This window comes from Parus major, chromosome 11 (genome assembly GCF_001522545.3).
Source record: "Parus major isolate Abel chromosome 11, Parus_major1.1, whole genome shotgun sequence".
NCBI lineage: Eukaryota > Metazoa > Chordata > Aves > Passeriformes > Paridae > Parus > Parus major.
Genome location: NC_031780.1, coordinates 7,786,905 through 7,806,102, shown reverse-complemented (window position 1 = coordinate 7,806,102; position 19,198 = coordinate 7,786,905). Strand labels below are relative to the sequence as shown.

The following is a 19,198-nucleotide window of genomic DNA, read 5'->3' as shown; positions in this document are numbered from 1 at the left end:
CCAGTTGCACCCCGGGGTACCCTAGTGCCCCCCCATAACCCATCCAAGGTTGCCCAGACCCCCCTATTCCCCCTCCCTGACCGTTCCCATGGGCCCTGGGGGGCACACTCCCCTCCCCTGGGGGTCGCCTCATTTCCCCATTTCCTGTGGGTGCCCTGTGCCCCCTTCTCCCCGTTCTGCCTCTCCATGGGCGCCTCATTCCCACTTTCCAGGGTACCTGCGGTGGGGCGGAGCCTCCCCACGCCGTCGGTGCCTGTCCAATGGGCTGTGGCGGGGCGTGTCCCGGGGCGGTGCCTGGCTGCATATGCATGTATGCAGATGAGCAGGTGCGGGCAGAGCGCGGCGGCGGGACGGGACGGGACGGGACGGGACTCGGACGGGGAGCGGGACCGGGAGCGGCGGCGGGGCCATGGCCACGGCGGGGCCGCGGTCCTTCAGCGCCGCCGAGGTGCGGGCGCGCTGCGCAGAGGGCGCCTGCCTGGTCTCCTGCCACCGCCGCCTGTACGACCTGAGCGGCTTCGTGCGGCTGCACCCGGGCGGGGAGCAGCTCCTGCGCCGCCGGGCCGGCACCGACGTGAGCGCGGCGCTGGACGGGCCGCCCCACCGGCACTCGGCGAACGCCCGCCGCTGGCTGGAGCAGTACTACGTGGGGGACATAGAGCCCGGAGACGAGCAGGTACCACCGTGGAGCCGAACCGGGACCGGGGTGGGGACGGGCTATAGGGGAACCGGGGGTGTATACAGTCTCTGTGAGGTGCCTCAGGTGCCGGTCCAGGGTAAAAAAGGGCTATGGGGTGTCCCGGGTTCTGGAACTGCCAGATACAGAGGCTATAGGGTGCCCCAGGTGCTACTCCAGGATGTGCAGGGTCTGTACAGGGTGGCCCAGGACCTGATCCGGGTTGTACAGGGTCTCTCTAAGGCACCCCAGGTCCCAGGGCTGGCATGTACAGCGTTTCTATAGGGTCCCCCATGTCCAGGGACTGGGATGTACAGAGGTTATAGGGTGCCCTGGTCCTCGGTCGAGTTGTGATAGGGTGCTCCAGGTCTGTGCTCTCTGGAATCTGAGCAGTGCTGGGTTTATAGAGCATCTCAAGTCCAGAGTGCATGGAGTCTAAGCTGCGCAGGGTCTGTAGGACATCCCGGATCCAAACTGTGCAGGGTCTGAGCCATACAGGGTCTGTAGGGCACTCCAGGTCCAGCTTCTCAGCATCCAAGCTGTTCAGGACATACAGAGGCTGGATAGGCTTTGGGGTGTACATGGCAGGAAGTTTCTGGGGTGCATGTAGTGTTCAGTGCACCCAGATCTCAGTCTGAGCTGTATGGGACATGGTGTGTGTTGGGTCTGAGCAGGACAGGACCCATAGGATCAGACTCTGTAGGGATCTACAGGGCATGAGGTGTGAAGGGGACAGAAGGTGTTTGAGGCTCCTGGGATCTTGTGTGGGTGGTGCAGGGTGCTGAGGTCCCATGTGCCTCCTGGCTTCCAGGAGTTCTGTGGGGTCTGAGGTGCAGGGGACCCTGAGGCCCATAGGGTGCCAAGTGCACAGAGGCTGGTACCTACAGGATCCCACTCCACAGCCGCATCCCACCCTGGCCATGCTAGGAAGCAGGGCTGATGTGTGGACCTGGGGTGCCAACGTGGCATGGAGGTCTTTGAAGGGATGTAGAAGATGGAGCTCAGCGTCAGTTTTAGCAGGACTGTATGTCACGGGGTGGGCAATGGCACAGGACACCCTTCCTGGCACTGTCAGCACTCAACCAGGGAGCAAGGTGCTGGGCACTTGGGTTTGCCAGTGGTGAACAGCCACTGCTGAGGAGAGGAGCCCAGCCATCTCCCTGACTGCCTGGTGTGGGGCATGGGTGTCCATGACACAGCTCTGTCCCCACTGTGCCAGTCCCGTGCTGTCCAGGCGGAAGGGAAAGTTCCCATGGGAAGTTCTGCAGCCTCCAGGTGGCACTGGGCGCTCCTACTCACTTAGCAGCCCTCACCAGCACTCCGTGGGCAGGATGCTGAGCAGTGGGGCCAGCCCAGCCCCCTTCCCCAGCCCAGCAGCAGCGTCCCCCTCTAGACATCCCAGCGAGGTCGGTGACCGGCCGGTCCCTCTGGCTGGTTGTTTGCTCTCGCTGGGTGTCCTCCCCAAGGCGCAGCCTCGGCCCCGGAGCACAGACAGGGCTTTGTTTCAGCCTCGGTGCAATGCCTGCATTTTCCCCGGATGGATCCCGGCGATGGCACCTCCTCTGTTGGGACACTGGCTGAGCCGCCGCCTCCTTGCAGGCGTGACGAGCCCAACGGGTTGGGGCGCAGGACGGTACCGGACGAACGGGTTCTCGCTCCGCAGCCCGCGCCGAGGGGAGCTGCCACCATCCATCCCAATGCAAATACACGGCGTGATAACGCCAGGGCGCAGGGAGATCAGACACTGCCTGGTGCCAGATAAACCATCCCAGGCTGTAATACTCAACGGAGGGATTAGAGCTGCCTGCTGCATGGTGAGGCAGTGTCCAGCATGCACTGATGTGTGAGCTGCTCTGCTCTACTCTCAACCCCCCAGAAATCCTCTCTGGCGAGAGGTGATGCCCTCGGTGGTGCTTGGGTTCATGCTTTGGGTGCTTTGGGACAGGTGTAACCCAAACAGCTCTTTGAAAGAAGTGTTACATTGCTCCACTCTGGTTCCAGATCCTCACAGCTTTGCTAGTGCCTCTCTCTGCCCGCTGGATGTCCCAGGGCTGCATCATTCCTGGTTTGAGGGATTCAGAATGCTGTGGTCTCACAGGCATCCAGCATCCTCCCCTGCTTCCCCCAGGAATGTCCAGGATTTTGGAAAGGGTGAAAAATGTGTTAATGCAGGAGAGATAAAGAAGATCCAGCCTTCATCCTGCTGGCCTCTCCATGCCCTTCCTGTGGCTCTCTCTTTCAGCCAGAGATCCCTTTTCTGTATCACCCAAATCCTTTTGGCTAAGGACAAATTAATCCCTAAACATTTTATCTATGCAAGCAGGACATATAGGGGAGATCAAAGCGACCAATAATTACCAAAACTAGACAATGGATTTTAACAGTCTTGCTAGAAGGGAGCTGGATCATCTAATTACCCTTCCAGTTTGAGCAATGAGAGACTTTAATCACAGCCTCTTTGGGGTGCATGACGTGGCTGTGAGTCACAGTAAACCTTCCATCCTTCTCAGGTTTAGTGTCCTTCTCTTCCTCTTGCCTGTATTGCTGCACATCAGGCTCGCCCTGGCTTTGCATCCCAACCTGAGCACACTTGGATGTAGGCGGGACACCTGGGGCTCCTCTTTAGCGGTGATGTAACAAGAAGTGGCTTTTTATATTGCTACTATGATTAGGAGTTAAATTCACCTCCTCTTAATAGTCCTGCTGCACCCAGTGTTTAATGGACTAAGATACAGCTTTGTGGGGCTCTGCCAAGTAGAGACCACAGCCCACGATGTCGGTGGGATGGTGGTGCTGGGATGGTGCCCTCACAAGTAAAGGCTTTGCTTGGGCTCTCTGCACCTCCTGGGGTGTCCTCATGCTACATGCCTGTACCTGCACTGCCAACAGAGCTTGTCCCATGTGGACATCAGCAAACTGAGCCTCTGAGGAGCTCAGTGAAGGTGCTGGGGGATCTGGAGCAATGCAGAGGTATGGTAAGGCTCCTCTGGGGTTTGACTCACTGAGAAAATGGGTGGAAAATACCCCTGGGTCCAGGCTTCTGGCAGAGCAGCTGTCTGCAAGCAGCATCGCCCTGTCTGGGCCAGGGGGAGGTTTCCAGCCTTTCTGCCTGTGTCCCAAGAACACTGAACCCTGTGCAGGACCACCCCTTCTGTCTGTACCTCTGTATCTGCTCACATCACAGCTGCATTTTGTTTTTTTAAAGCCCCAAGCCCTGATGCAGGAGGGGTGGCACAGCCAGTGCTCTCCAGCTGGTGCAGGACCAGTGCTGAGCTCCCTGTCTGACCCATGCAGGGAGCCGGATGCTCGCAGGTGGATGCCGGGTCACCCAGTCACTGGATCACTGTGCCCTGGGTGTTTGCCCCGTTGTGCAGCACCTTGCCGGGACTGCTGCTCACTTACAGTTGCAGTTCTTTGTAGGCGTTAACTTTCCCTTCCTTACATCAGACCCCTTGTTCATCTTCCCTGGCAGGACCTGTTTGCCTGGGGACAGCTCAGATGCATCTTCACCACTCACAGGTGACAGCAGAGCCCAGCTCAGCACAGCCCTTCAGCCTCCTTCCAACCCACCTCCTATTAGGAGGAGAAGGGGCAGAAGCCCCAGCACTGGTTTGGGTCCCATGGGGCTTGATCCCAGCAGGGCCCCTGTGTGCTTGGGGCAGGCAGGAACAGGCCACCCTTTGGGGAGCCAGTCAGGACATGCCAGCGTGGTTTGCATCCTGGTTGCGACACAGCTCCCAGTCCTTTCAGTGCCAGCCCCAGGGTGAACAAGGGGAGAGCCTTCCTCCTGCTCCCCCGCTGAGGAAGAGGAGGGGTAGGAGATGATTCAGGTGCTGAGAGGGAGCTGCCATAGCACACAGAGCAATAGGATCTCACTGATGTCACCCAGCACAGGTGGTGAGGTGGGATGTGAGCCCCCCAGTCCATCTCCCTGACCTGGGAGGACCAGGGAACCTCCAGCCATGACAGGGTGCTCAGGCATCCATGGGCAGGGGAACTGGAGGTGTGTGAACATTTCGGAAAAGGGAGGAGAGGTGCCGGGCATTGCGTCAGCCCAGCTTTCTTAAGCATCCTTCCTGCTGCTGGCTAGGCTGTGGTGCAAGTGTGAAGGTGGAGAACACCAGCCTATTTCTCGGGGCATGGATAAGCCGTTTCACTTTCTTAAAGCCAAATTTTCTTCCAAAGCACCTGCAGAGGGCAGAGGCAAAACCATAAATTCACCATGCTTCACTGGATTTTAAGACATCCCACTTGCCCTAGGGTTTTGGAACGTCTGGCTGAAGGAGAGAGCGTGCAGTGTTGAAAATAGCAGTGGGAATTGTCACAGAGAGGTGTGGTGGCACACCACACAGCTCCCTCATGCCATCCCCCCCATCCAAGAGACCAGCAGAAACATGGCATCAGCTCATATTGGGGCGCTGCCTGCAGTAAAATTGATGCCAATGGGATTCCAGCCTGGAAATACTGACTGGGTATATCTCCTGTCCTTCCCTGCCCTCTGCCCCAGGCAAGGGACTGCCTCAGAGCTGGGTAATGGAGTTCCTGGACAAGCAGAATGAGGCTTGAAATCCATTTAGCCCGGGAAATGGGGTGGGAGCACAGCTTGCAAGGAGTGCCTGCTGTCAGCCAACAGTGCCTGAGCCCTGCCTCGGTGTCCCCAACAAGGCACAGAGTAAAGTCCTGATGTCCTGGCAAGGTGACTCAGGTTTTCCTGCATCCCAGGCCCTCCTGCAGCTGCCAGGACAGTATTCCCATCAATAGGGTGGCAGTGCATCCCTCCTGGAGCAGTGGGCAGAGCATCCATTGAGGAGCTGGGAGAAAATCCTTCCTCTCTGGAATTGGCACAGCTGGAAGCCCCGTCGGGCACGGCTGTGCTGCGGCTGCCGGGCCACACCGTACCCTGCTCCGGGTTAATGGGTAACTCAAGGTGACAAAGCGGGGGAAAAGGCATGTTTGGCATGTCCTGCACGGGGAGCCAGCGCTGCTGCCAGGGGGCATGGCTGCTCTGGGGTTTGCATGGGCACGCTGCAACCTCACCGAGCCCCCCACCAGCGGCACGGCCGGCGCCAGAGCTGGCACAGCTACAGGAAGGAGGCTGGTGCTGGCAGCTGGCAGTGTTTGCTTCCAAGCATCAGACAGGGCAGGTTTCTCCTGTTTCTCAGCCCGCCCTGGCAGTGGGACTGCAGCTGGGTCTTCATCCTGCCACCACTGCTCCAGTGCATCACCTGTGCTTCAACGCGCTCTCCTGAGCCACAACCAAACCCCATGCCTCAGATTCCACAGCCCACGGCAAAGGCACTCAGCCCAGGGTCACCCTGGGAAGGACACTTTGCCTTTTACCCTGGACAAGGTCCCTCCTTTTCTGTTTCTCCTTGTGCCGACAGCCAGGGCGGTGGCACCAGCTGTACCACACTGCCCAGGTCTGCCAGCCCAGCTTTCTGAGGGACCAAAAAGCCAAGCTGGACTTTTGTTGGAGATCAGTGGGGTGGGAGGAGAGAGCATGAACCTTCTCTTTACTGGTGGTGGCAAGGTGACCTCTGCTATGGCACTGCTCATTTGCAGGGGAAAGTGCTGCCCCAGGGCCCAGGGTTTCTGCCTTGCCACCCTGAAGCACCTGTGCTGTCCTGGCTGTGGACAGGGTATTCTGAACACTGGGCTTGACAGGAGGCTCCCAAAGAGCCATGAGCCCACGATGCTCAGTGCACAGTCCAAAGGGCAGCACAGCTCACTGGCAGCTGCTTTCCTCAGGAAACCTGCTCTGCAGGAACTGACTGACTGAAATCCACCTGAATTCCCCCCATATTTGTTTAGCAGGCAGGCATCACCATCCCCAGCTGAATCCGCCACTGGTGCTTCACCACAGGGTTTTCCTTCTCTTTTCAGAGCTTCTCTGACACAGTGGATGAGAAGGAGGTGGTTGCTGCAGCTCAGACTCCAGAGCAGACAGACCTCTGCTACAGAACAGTGGATGTGGAGAAGGTAAGAGCTCTGGAGTTTCTCCAGCACGCTGTTTGCCAGAGTGCTCCTGGGAAACACCAGGGCTCCTCTTCCCTGCATGAGTGCTGGATTTCTGCTGGCCTCTTGGATGGGAGGGATGGCGTGAGGGAGCTGAACTGATCCAGCCACTTCTGCCCTTTCTCCTGGTGTGGAAGGCATTGCTCATGCTTTATTGCACAGGTGTGGCCACAAAGGGAGGCTCCCATTGCAGCAGCATGGGAGAGATGCCTTTCTCTGACAGCAGCTGTGCCCTGCCAGAGGGAAACTTTGCCAAGCCACACCTTGCTTGCTTTTATTTCTTTCTTGGTTTATTTATTTTATTACTTTATTTATTTTATTTTTTTCCCCTTGCCTGAGCACTTGTAATGAGCAGGAAGGGATTCCCCAGCCTGGGCAGGGTGATCTCTGTGTGTGCAGGGTGCTTCTTGCCCTGCCAGCTGCTTTTCAAGCATGCCACAAGTGGGGATTTGTCTCCAAGGTGCCTTTGGCTGTCCCTGCCCTCCATAGCACCACCTGGTCACCACGTCTTGCATGATCCCAGTTGTTTGCTGAGCATGCTTTTATCCTGTAGGAAGCTGAGGTTTTTTAGAGCAGGAGAACATCTTTCACCCCACCTTTAAAAAGGTGGGATGAGGACCTTTGGAAGAGAATGTGCCATTTCAAAGTGACCTTTTTAACTTTCCCCCTACCTCCCCAGTGGAGAAATGCTGTGTTCCCATCCCATACACCATCAGGGGTTGTTTCCCCTTCTGTGTGATTGTGTTCATCCCTGCCTGCAGCAGAACCCACAAAATGCCCACAGCCACCCCAGCTCCTTGCCCTGAGGTGCCCCAAACTGAGCCATCCCCACCACTGGCAGCACAACCCCAGGTGCCAGATTTCTGTGCCAGTGCTGTGTGGCACAAGCAGCCCAAGGAGAACTGCCAGGCCTGTGGCTTGGCCAGGCAAGCATGGTTTCAGTCCTGGCACAGGGGTGGGACTGAGAACCCACCTTATCTAGCCAGGCCAGCAGAAGATGTGTCCAGGGATGCTGAGCAGTGGCAGAGGTTGTGCTGCCAGTTGTGCCTCCCTATTTTCATGGCATGCCAACATCAGTACCTGCACAGGTCCCTTCTTACTCTTGAACCTGAATTCAGCCATGCACAGCAGCAGTGCTGGAGTTTGTGCTCCCATCCTGTATCCCTGCTCCCCATCCCTTCCCACGTTGCTCCTCACTGGGGTGCCCAAACAGCGTGGCCAGCCCATGTGTCCTCTGCACAAGGAGAAATGTCCTTGGCTGGGGCAGTGCCACGGGGATGTGATCCATGTGCCACGAGAGGTGTTCTGCTGGGAATATCGCTGCTCACTATCTAATCTTGGCAGCAAAGAGCCTCAGTTACCAGGGCCTGATGCTGAGCCACGTCTGGGTACAGCCACCTTCACCTTGATCCGCAGGCAGGTACCCAGTGGCACAGGGGTGAGCTAAGGCCCGTGTTTGCAGGTAGGTGGGGCTGATGTGTGTTTGGCCCCTCGTCTGCCCTGTGCTGCTGCTTGTGGGGAGCTCAGGGCACCTTGGAAACAGAAGCAACTGCTCTTGGGTCATGGCAAAGGGTTTGCAGCCCAAAATCCTGCAGCAGCAGCTCAGCTTTGTGCCTGGGACTGGGATGGTTTGTGGGTTCCACAGCACTACAACCACTGATTTACTCCCCCAGGACCTGGTAGACTGGCAGAAGCCCTTGCTGTGGCAGGTGGGCTACTTGGGGGAGAAGTACGATGAGTGGGTGCACCAGCCTGTGGATCGGCCCATCCGTCTCTTCCACTCCGATTTCCTTGAGTTCCTCTCCAAGACAGCATGGTGAGCTCACAGGGTCTGCCCTGTGCCCTGGGTGGTGCCTGCCCGGGGAGGAGGGGATAGCTTACCAGCCAGCAGGACACTTCCTCTGACATCTCCTTCTACCCCATAGGTACGTGGTGTTCATGGTGTGGACGCCCGTGGTGGTCTATCTCAGCTGGGTCAGCTACACCTCCCTTGCTCAGGGCAACACCAGGCTCTTCTCCTCCTTCACCACAGGTACCAGCAGCACCAAAGCTTTTGGGCTTCCATTACTCTGGACCCCACTCTGGGTCCAGGGGCAGGACAGCCCTGGGTGGGCAAAGACCTGCATCCCTTCCTCATCCCTCCTGTACGTGCTCACCAAGGCCACAAGCAAGAGCACAAGGTCAGCACCTCTCCCTTGTGGCCACGAGCAGTCCCCTGCATGAAGCCACCTGTACTTGCCCACCTCCATCCCCTCCTCTCACCACAAGATTTGGTCCCCCCAGGAGATCAGTAGAGGCACAGAGCCCGCTGACCTGGGCTGCAGTCTGCTGCCTCTTGCCTCCGTTCCCTCAGTCCCCAAACCGAGCCCTGCCGGTGCTGGGGTGGGTTCCAATCGCGGCTGACGCCCACCCCGGCCCGGGGCTGAATGCCGCCGTGGCGGGCGAACAAACCCGGCTCTCAGCGCCGCCGGCGCCTCACAGTGCGAGGCTTGTTTGCCCGAAACGCCTGCCCTTGAATCTCCCACTGTCTGCTCCCTGCTCCCCCGGGAATAACAAGCGTGGCCGGGGCAGGCTGTCTTCTTTGTTGTCTCTTTTTTTTTTTTTTTTTTTTTTTTTTTTGCTGGGTTCCCTATTTTTTTTGCAAGGTGCCACCCAGTGCCAGCTGTGCCCGGCTGTGGGGTGGGGAGCGCCTGCTGCACAGCCAGCCCCTGCTCCCTGTGGCATTCAGCACCTTGCTGCCGATTTTTGTGGGGTTTTTTTCCTAAAAGTAAGTGGGTTTTGGGGGAATCCAGATTTTGCCAGGAAGGACACAGGGCTGGCATCCAGCCCTGAAAGGAGGTGGCTGAAAAATGTTCTGCGGGGGAAAAGTGCCCAACAAATCTATTCTTTTCCCCCCCAAAAAATAAACACCAACAGCACTGTTTTACTGTCATAAGTGCTGCCTGTGCATCTAAGGTCCCTCCTGCCTTGTTCTGGTGGGTGAAGCAGCTTTGTAATGATGATGCAGTCCCTAGGGTGCACATCCAAAACCCTACTGGCATCTGGAATGCAGGGAACTCCCCTCACTGGCTCCCTGAAGCAGCAAGCAGCTGACTGTTCCTGTAAATTAATGGCAATCAAAGGCAAATGTGGTTTAGAGCAGTGCTTGGGCAGGTAGTTCCCTAGAGAAGCTCAGGGCAGGAGGTGGATGAGAGGTGGAAGGGAGGGAGGGATAGTGATGGATAAAAGCACCTGCACGTTGCCTGCCCTGCTGACCACTGCACGTCTTGTTGTGTAGAGTACTCCATCCCCGTCCACAAATACTACTTCCCCTTCATCTTCCTTCTGGGAATGATCCTGTGGTCCCTGCTAGAGTACCTCATCCATCGCTTTGTCTTCCACATGAAGCCACCTGCTAGTAACTACTATCTCATCACCCTGCATTTCTTGCTGCATGGTCAGCATCACAAGGTGAGTCGCAGCTCCCGCCTCCGCTGGCGCCTGCAGGGCCGTGGGAATGGTGGCCTTTGCCCCACTGGAGCCTGTTACTGCGTGGCCTTTGCCCAGGCAGAGCCTGTTCGTGCCTGCTCAGTGTGACTGGTGGCATCTCAAGCGAGGCACTTACCCAATACCAGTGAGGGCTGCAAAACAGCCTTGGAGAAGCTGGAGTTAAATTTTCAAGCTGTGTGGTTGGGCAAGGGGGAAAACCAAAAGAGCCACAGGCTCCTTCTAGCTTTGCTGGAGGAAATGGCCCTGTGGAGTTTGGGCACCTGCCAGACAGAATCATCACCTGCCTGGGCACCTTGGCACACGTGGGGGGCTGCTCTCACCACCAGGTACAATTAGGGGAGGGTTTTTGGTGTTGGCTTCTCCCAGATGGGTTTCCCCGATGCTTGGCAGGGATGTGCTGGAGGGTGAGCTAAGAGCTGCCTGTCCCACCGTCCTCTCTGCTTCCAGTCTCCCTTCGACAGCTCCCGCCTGGTCTTCCCTCCTGTGCCAGCCTCGCTGGTGATCGGCTTCTTCTACGGAGTCCTGCGGCTCCTGCTGCCCGAGATGCTGGGGCTGGCGGTGTTCGTCGGGGGCCTCTGCGGCTACGTCATCTACGACATGATGCACTATTACCTCCACTACGGCTCACCCAGAAAGGGCACCTACCTGTACGGCCTGAAGGCTTATCATGTCAAGCACCACTTTGAACACCAAAGATCAGGTAGCACCATGTTCCCCACGCGTGCTGGCAGGGGCAAGGGCTGTCAAAGATCAAGTCTACCTGCATGTGTGCAGCTGATTGTTCCAAAATATTTGGGATTTGGGATGAGGAAAGCCAAGCACTGCACTGTTGGGGAAGCAGCATGTGCTGTGCTGTAGCCCACGGAGAATATTTCCTGGCTCCCAGGTTGAGGATGGGGAGCCAGAGCAGTGCAGGGGTGAAAGCAGCAGCCCATCTCACTGGTGGGTGTCAGTGCTGCTTGGAATGTCAGGGCAGAGGCCAAACCCCCGTAGTGCTGGGATATGGGTGCCTGTCTCTCCCCAGGACAGCATCTCTTCTTGCTGGAAGGCTTTGACAGGTGTAGGGTGAGGCCCTGGGCTTCCTCAGATCCTCCCCACACTTTCCCTAGCCCAGTGCTTGCTCAACTTGCCCTTTGCCCGGTTTCCTAGGAGAAAACGCCCCATCCAGATAAGCTATCATCCATGGGGCTTGTTGGCATGGCCCAGCCAGCTCCTGCTCCCTCTGCTCTTCCTCCTTGTCCTCACTTTGCCTTCCTTCCTTCCCAAAATATGGACACTCCTCCCTCGCCATTTAACACAGAGCCCTTGCAACACCTCAATGATGCCATGGGCTGAACTCTCTCTTCCCTGCCTACAGGTTTTGGCATCAGCACACGCTTCTGGGATTATCCTTTCCGGACACTCATCCCTGAGGAGACCTTCAAGAAAGAGGACTGACAGCCCCAGCCCACTGCTCAGCTGCCGGCTCAGTACCCCCAGCACTGGGGCTGGTGTCCCTCCCCAGCCCCCAGCGAGGCCAGCTGGTCCCTGCCCCCTTCCTGGGAGCTGTGCCACAGCAGTGACTCCAAACACAGCATCCCTGTGGAGTGCTGTGGTCCAGCTGTGGCACTGGCAAGGGCATGTGGGGCTGAGGATGGTGAGGCAAGGGGAGGAGGAAGCTGTGGGGTTCCCTGATGGACTCCTGCCCCTACCTCACTGCCCTCCTGCTCCAGGCTATGGATGCACGGGCAGATCTGCTGCCTGAAAGATGAAGTGCCTGATGCTGCCCTCCTCCTCTGCCCTGGCACCTTGCCAGAGCCCCTGTCTCTCCTGGGGTGCTCTCTCCCCAGGGCACCCAACACGCTGCAGTTACCCCTATTGCCTAACTCATGCCAAGGGGATTCCCTGTCCTAGGTCCTTCTCCTGGCCTGATCTCAGCACAGGGTTTTCTTGGCCTGCAGCCCTTTTGGGGTGGGTCCTGCAGATCTGGACTGTGCCTATTTCTAACCAGTGTACCTGTATCTCTGCCAGATTTATCAAGTTCATGGTTTTCATAGACATTGGCTACTTGAAACTCAAACTCCAATGAAAAAAATTACTGAGATGCCTTTTTTGCTGATCCTGTGATTTTATTTTTTATTATTTTTTCCCTAGTGTTTACTGCAGATATTTAAACATTTGAAATAAATTTATATGTAAAACTATAGACATTACAATTGTAAATAAGCTGTATATTTTGAAAAATAAAACTTTCTAAAAAGGGTCTGGCAAATGTATCCCCCAGGGCTGTTCTCCCACCCTTCGTGTATCCCTTTTCCAGGTGCTGATGGCCCTCGGAGCCACCACTCCTGGCTCCCCTCATCCACCACGGTGAGGTAGGAGATTTGCAGGGGGTATTCTCAGCAAACCTGTGTGACGCTGGGGCTCTGGGTAAGCAGAAGCTGCCACTCACTTCTCTGAAGTTGGGCAATAGTGTCACGTGCACCCCAGAGCTTCCCAAAATCAGTCTGGCCCTCTGACGAAGCCATCTGCAAAACTTCCTGTGCTCCCAGCAGAGGTCAAGCCCTCTTTCCAGCACTGGTGCCCACAGCCCGTCTCCTTTGGTCTTGGGGGCTCCTGGGGCTCAGGGATGGGGAGAGGAGCAGGGCTGTGCTCTGGAGGGTCTCACTGCACATGCAGGAAGTTCAGCAGGGCACAGAGACCTTGCTGTGGGTGTTCCAGTGCCCTGGGCAAACCTTCCCACAGCTGCCAGCACAGCAGAATGGGTTGTGTGCTCAAAATAGCAGAAGCATCATTACAGGGGGACACAACTTCCCCATCCCCTTTTTCCCACTGCGCTTCCTGTGGGCAATTCCTTCTTCCATCGGGCAAAACCCAGCACAAGGGCACACAGCCCTTGGGAATACCCCAAGTAGCTTTCTGGGAACTGGGAGCTGTGATGGCGTGGGAAGCTGGGTTGCACAATGTCCCTTCCGCTGTGACACCCTTTAAACCCGTGCTCGTCCTGCCGTGCCCCTCCAGTCTGCGGAGGCAGCCGAGGCCAGCCAAGCAGGACCAGGTAACAGACACTTTCTCTTGGACAGAGGAGATCCTTCCTTGGGGGCAGTGCTGGAGAGAGCCTGAAGAGAGTGGCTGTAGCTGGATCTTGGGTGCGTTTCCATCTGGTTTCCAGCCAGTAGAACCTGGCACCCCCTCTCTTAGTGCTGGCTGCATCAGAGGGGCTGCTGCTATTTCCCTGCAACAGGGGTGGTTTTCTGTCCTTGCTGCATGTGGGCTGGGGAGCAGGCACCATCCCTGTGGGGATGCTGAGCACATAGAAAAAGCTTGATTCAAAATTTTATACGGGCAGAACAGAGCTATGGGGAGAAAATGTGGAGAAGCTGGGGCTGTGAAGATGTGCAAGCTTTTATTAGATGGCTGGCCACACAGAGAGACATTGGGCAGAAATGAAAATAGATCTTTAGAGCCAAAGGTACAGACTGTGGGGGCAGGAACCCAGGGTGATACAGGGCCCAGAGCCAGGAATGCTGCCCAAGGGATGCTCCTTGGGTCATTATGTCCCTGCTCCTCTGGGTGGAAGATCTCTGGGATGGTTCACATTAAATTAATGTACATAAATCAAGGCAAAACATCTCTTGCTAATGCAGAGAAAGATGTGCCACTACTGCTGCTACTGATGTCTGTGTGTGTGCCTGCTCCAGTCTGCATGAGCAGGTGCAGTGCCAGGCAAAGTAGGGAAAGCAAAGCAGCTGGAGATGTGAGGGGCTGTGGGAGGACATGTGCCATATCAGGGTGTTCCTTAGGGCGGAAGGCGTGGAAGAGCTGCATCTAGCTGATCACTGAACAACGCCTGAGGCTTACCTGCACCAGACAGTGCCAGCTCACATCCCCAGTGGCCAAGCCCTTTGCTGCAAGCATGGACATCGTGGAGAGGGTCCTCTCTGTGGCCCAGGCCATCTATGCCCAATTCGAGCAGGTGAAGTGCTGTAAGCACCAGTGCCAGCGCCTCGTGGAGCGCATCCAGATTCTGCTGGAGCCTGTGAGGATCCTTAGGGCTCAGCCACGACAGCACATCTCCCACCATGAAGAGGAACTGATGAAAAAGCTGCTCCAGGCACTGGGGGAAGCCCAGAAACTGGTGATGAAATACAGCCAGACCAGCTGGATCCAGAAGTTCCTGCGAGCCCGAAGTACTGGTGAGGAGTTTGTCTGGGTGAATGAAAGCCTGGAGGACATTGCCCAGGGGCTCTCGCTCCTGCTGCAGGCAGAGCAGAAGCAGGCTTTCCTGGAAGCTTTCCAGTCAAAGATATGTCGCAGGCAGGATGCTGAGGACCTGAAGGATGACAGAGCTTTCTTGGACCAGGTGATTGCAAGTGAGTGCATTTAGCAAAACCTCTTTGCCTGCAACTGGCGGTTGACCCCTCTCTCCAGCTGCTGCCTAGATCTGGCTTGATGGCCATGGCCATGAAGAGCCATAAGGACATTTAAACCACAAAAAAAACAAACTACACAGTCATGCTTGTTCATCCAGTGGCCCAACCTCTGCTTGTTTCTCTCCCTAGGTACTGAGGAGCCCAAAGATGTGGCTGAGAAGATCTACAGTGACAGGGAGTATATGGAGAGCAAGGTGGACTGGATGCAAAGTGAGCTGAACAAAGTCATTCGTGAGATGGAGCGTAAGTCGGTGTCACACCACCTGCACCCTGTGCACTCTGTCCTTTCCCCACAAGCCCTGCCTAATGTGTCCCTTGTTCCCTTCTGGCACATGGTGGGAGCAGGCTTGAAGAAGGTCAATGTTGGTAAAAGAGAAGACATCACTGAGATCAAGAGAGACCACCTCACTTTCCACAGGCACCTGCAGGACACAGAGAGCTACGACCTTTATGAGGGCGAGTACCTCAAGTACCCTGTTGCCATCAAAACCTTCAAGAGGCCACTGACCACTGACCCAGTGTGAGTTGTCCTGGGTGGGAACAAGTGTGGCCCCAGAAGGGTGGCACAGCACTATGTCATGCCTTGTTTCAGGGATCTCACTCTGCTGTCCATTTCCACAGCAAGGTGAGAGACATCTTTGAGAAGGAGATTCAGACCCTAAAGAAGTTTGAGTCTCCAAACATCCTGCGCATGTATGGGATCTGCATTGAGGAGAATGGTAAGGCTGTCACATTAATGTCACCCTTTTCCAACCCTGCCATCCCCAGGGCTAGCTGGTGGCACATGCCTTGTGGTCCCCTCCCAAGAGATGGCACAAGGCAGGATGCTTTTGCCTTGCAGATGGGAGCCCCTGCTTCTCCATCATCATGGAGTACTGTAAGCATGGGACACTGCGGGATGTGCTGAACAAGCAGCAGCATCTTTCCTGGGATATCCGAATTCGGATGGCCCTGGGAGCTGCCAGAGGCCTTTACAGGTGAGCACCTGTATAAATCAGTGAGTAACTCCACCTGATAATCCAAAAGCTGAGTGCAGCTTCCTGGCATCTCAGAGTAAGCCGTGGTATCCTGTTAGACACTAATTCCCAGTGACACCACCTTGGGACACTGGAATGGGAGGCTGGTGAAGGGGTAGGATTCGGATGCAGTAGTTCCCATCTACCCTGGTCACTGTCCCCTACATATGGCTTCAAGCCTACAATGGCCTGGAAGGGGAAAATCCCCTTCCCCAGATCTACAGGGCAGATTTGGAAGTACCCTACAGCATGGCCAGTTATCCTTACAGGTTCTGCTCATCACAAGGCTTGTGGCTTTGCCCACAGCAGCTCTTCCAGCCCCTGCTGGCACAGTTGATCCACCAAGACAGGCAGAGAGCTGCTGCCCTCTCTGGAAGCATGTCAGTCATTCCCTTCACAGCAGGAGGGAGGGCCAAGGTGGGGATGGGTCAGTCCATCGTTGTCATCATCATCATCACCATCATCATCATGTGTTGCCCTTGGTTCCATCCATCTGCAGGTTGCACCAAACAGGGGAGAAGTCCCGACTCCATGGCTGCATCTGCAGTAGCAAGTTCCTGGTGGCTGGGGATTACTGTGTGAAGGTAAGCATCACACTTGGAGATACTTTTGTGAGTTTTAAATGGTTTTGTGGATGTCTCCACCTAAGAACACTGAAGTGAATTGTGATGGTCCAGGATAAAACAGGGTAGAGCTATCTGCCCAATAACTTAAGGTACTTAAACCTCCCTATCTTGGTCTTATCATCAGCAAAGTGAGTGTTCCTAAACCATCCAGCCTGGGATGAGCTGAAGCTGGGGCAATTCACCTGCCTTCACCTCTGGTTTTGCTTGCAGGAAGAGACCCGTGCTGGGCAGCACACATGGCTGCACACCAGCCTTTGCTGCCCAGGGCACCTCACTCTGCTCTCTCCATCTCAGGTGCAGTCAGCTGCACCACAGGCTTCTACTTCTCTTTTTCTCATTCTCTCAATCAGCTGTCAGGATTTGAGCTGTGTGAAACAGAATCATCCATCAAGAGGAAAGCCAAGAAGGAATGGAAACAAATCTCTATGTTGGCTTACATCGCTCCAGAGAACCTGAAAGACATCAACTACCCTTATAAGAGGCCCTGTGAAATATACAGGTGTGTCTGTCCCTCCCAGGAGATACCTGTGAGTAGGCAGGTGTCTGGCAGAGTAGCTGCTGAGCTATGGAAGGAGGCCAGTTTTAATCGGATACACAAGCAGGTGCTTCCAGTTGGCATAGCCCAACAGTCCTCTCCATTAGAAGGGATGAATACATGGTGGAATGAATACTGAGACTCTTGCTTTTCTCCTTCCAGCTTTGGGATCGTTCTGGCAGAGATTGCAACCTCCAAAATCCCATTTGAAGGTGAGACAGAAGAATCTGGTTCCCTGTGTAAAAGCCACATGTCACATTGTGGTTCCTGTCTGGCACTGGATGCTCCCTGCTCCTTCCCTGAGCATCCCATGCAGGTGCCAGTGGCAGTGCCTGGTGTGCCTGATTCTGCATAACAGCTTCATAACTTCCCCTGAAACTCCAATATAGTAAAGTACAGCTTATAGTAAAGCAATCTGCTTAAACCACAAACATGCAAATAATTTTTGTTTCTATTGGATGGTCCTGTGCATTTAAGCGTAAACACATCTTGCTCTACTGGAGCCCAACAGTGTCATGCCAAATACAGTGGGATTCATTGCAGATGGAGTTTGGGTCACTTCCCTGCTGCCTGCTCCCTGCCAAAGGCTGCAGGCAGGCTTTCAGCATGGCTTTGCTCTGTGCTTCCTCCCCAGCACCCTCCTGTGGCAGCAGAGTTCCATCCTGACACTCCTCTTTGCACTTCTTGTCTAGGCTGCACTCCTGAGGAGATTGTGGAGAAAATCTGCAATCACCATTACTGGGACCCTCTTGGGGAAGATTGTCCTGAAGACCTGAGGAAAGTCATTGAACAGTGCCGGGCCTTTGACCCTTCTCAACGCCCTTCTGCAGAGGGTAAGTGTCCCAGACACCTGCTCCACAGGCCCTTTGCATCCTTCAGTCAGCTACTTCAGCAGGCAGCTTGCCCCTTAATTCCCACATGAATTTGCCTGGCTTTGTGTTTTGGGATCCTGCCTTGACCTTCCTTTTTATGCTAACAAGTTCCCCAATTCCAGACCTCACACATTAACATGTATTTGACATGTTAATAATAACATGACAATAATTACCAAGCTGTTCGTTCATTTGGCATCACATAAAAGTAGCTTTTTCTCTCAGACAAGTACTGAACTGGAAATAGGGGTCTGTGAGTTAATCCCCACTCATCTCCTGCAGATCCCATAAGCTGGAGGAGCAGCCTCAATGCTCTGCAGGAACATTTCCTGCCTTGGCCTTTGAGCAATAAGTTGCAGTCTTGGGCATTGCTCTATGACAGGGAAGTTTTCACTCTCTCTGAAGCTGGTTTGTGTCTGATCAGATGAGTAACTGGTCTCCATCAGGAGATACAACAGTTACATCAAGAAATTAGAGAGAAATGCTTCTGGTGTGTTTGAAGTCAAAGAGGTCGTACCCTTCCCTTGGTTCATCTGTCTAATGGGAGAAAACTTCCTTCAGTCTCATCCACTCCATCCCACGGAACCAGATCCATACAAGAGATGTGGGAAATGTGCCCAAGAAACCAAGTGTCACATCTGTGTGCTTCCATTTCCCACCAGCACCTTCCTCAGCAGACCCTGGCACAGGGAATGGCCCTGGCTGAAGCGAAAACACCAAAATATCATTAGAGACATTGACAAAGCCACACTGAGGAAACAGGATGGCTTTATTAGTCTAATATGACCCTAATCCAACACCCACCACTGTGTGGTGCTGAGCTGGAAGGACAGCTTATTGCAGCTGTTCACGAAGGAGTTTCCATAAACACTGCTACATCTGTTTGGGCTGTGCTGTCTGCTCAGGCCTGTCCCCTGCTAATCCCTGCCCGTCTGTGCTGGCCCGAGGGGAGTGTGACAGCACGTCCCGGTTGTTACCAGTGAGGGAAAGCCATCTTCTCATCTGTTAAAAAAATCCAAACAAGCCCACAAGAAATCCTCTGTGTTGATTAATGCCGTCCTTGTGTTTTGCAGAGATTGTGGACTCGCTGGCTGACCTGGAGAAAAGCAGAAACCAAGGAAGTTAACCGTGGAAAACGGGGCCAGGTGACCAGGGGCAGCAAGCCCAGGGTACCACTTGTCCCTCTTCCCCCTCACAGAAACAGATGGTTCAGTACTCCTGCGTTTGTTTCTGTGTGTGACAGCTTCACCTCGCCAAGGGGCCGTGCCTGGGTGGCCTCAGGGGCAGCTGGGGAGTGAGGTGACTTGAGGAGAGGCTGTCAAGGAGCCTAGGGAGACCAGAGGAATGGAACATATCTTCTTTTACAAGAAAAGGCTGAGGGAGCTGAGCCTGTTCAGCTTTGAGAAGAGACGGCGACTGACATGAGAGCCCATCAGTGTCTGTCCCTATTTGAAGAGAGACTTCAGAGCATGGACCAGGCTCTGCTGGGCGGCACCCGGCAATAGGACAAAAGCCAAAGGGCAGAAAATGATACATAGGAAGTTTCACTTGATTATG

At 55.2% G+C, this 19,198-nt stretch overlaps 2 protein-coding genes across 4 annotated transcripts; both read left to right on the top strand.

Annotated features, from left to right (window-relative positions):
• Positions 1–339: 339 nt before the first annotated feature.
• On the top strand, positions 340–12,421 carry FA2H (fatty acid 2-hydroxylase). The gene is made up of 7 exons (XM_015639525.3): positions 340–676; positions 6,560–6,655; positions 8,365–8,507; positions 8,617–8,723; positions 9,969–10,141; positions 10,628–10,880; positions 11,538–12,421. The coding sequence occupies exons 1-7, from the start codon at positions 410–412 to the stop codon at positions 11,615–11,617; spliced, it is 1,119 nt and encodes a 372-aa protein (XP_015495011.1). The 5' UTR covers positions 340–409; the 3' UTR covers positions 11,618–12,421.
• Positions 12,422–13,160: 739 nt separating this feature from the next.
• On the top strand, positions 13,161–19,193 carry MLKL (mixed lineage kinase domain like pseudokinase). Of its 3 annotated transcripts, XM_033517181.1 has the most exons (12): positions 13,161–13,217; positions 13,963–14,532; positions 14,722–14,835; positions 14,938–15,112; positions 15,214–15,311; positions 15,434–15,569; positions 16,108–16,192; positions 16,585–16,733; positions 16,932–16,981; positions 17,462–17,602; positions 18,715–18,786; positions 18,885–19,193. In XM_033517181.1, the coding sequence occupies exons 2-11, from the start codon at positions 14,076–14,078 to the stop codon at positions 18,765–18,767; spliced, it is 1,458 nt and encodes a 485-aa protein (XP_033373072.1). In that variant the 5' UTR covers positions 13,161–13,217; positions 13,963–14,075; the 3' UTR covers positions 18,768–18,786; positions 18,885–19,193. The 3 variants fall into 3 exon arrangements, with proteins under 3 accessions (XP_033373072.1, XP_015495691.1, XP_015495692.1); XM_015640205.3 differs by having other exon boundaries at positions 18,715–19,193; XM_015640206.3 differs by having other exon boundaries at positions 13,178–13,308; positions 18,715–19,193.
• The last annotated feature ends 5 nt before the right edge of the window (positions 19,194–19,198 follow it).

Excerpts from the sequence above, each read along its gene's own strand:
- MLKL (XM_033517181.1), top strand. The coding sequence starts at position 14,076 with ATGGACATCGTGGAGAGGGTCCTCTCTGTGGCCCAGGCCATCTATGCC. Across the intron at positions 15,570-16,107 it reads GCTGCCAGAGGCCTTTACAG|GTTGCACCAAACAGGGGAGA; the intron begins GTGAGCACCTGT and ends ATCCATCTGCAG. Across the intron at positions 16,734-16,931 it reads AGGCCCTGTGAAATATACAG|CTTTGGGATCGTTCTGGCAG; the intron begins GTGTGTCTGTCC and ends TTCTCCTTCCAG.
- FA2H (XM_015639525.3), top strand. The coding sequence starts at position 410 with ATGGCCACGGCGGGGCCGCGGTCCTTCAGCGCCGCCGAGGTGCGGGCG. Across the intron at positions 8,508-8,616 it reads TTCCTCTCCAAGACAGCATG|GTACGTGGTGTTCATGGTGT; the intron begins GTGAGCTCACAG and ends TCTACCCCATAG. Across the intron at positions 10,142-10,627 it reads TGCATGGTCAGCATCACAAG|TCTCCCTTCGACAGCTCCCG; the intron begins GTGAGTCGCAGC and ends CTCTGCTTCCAG.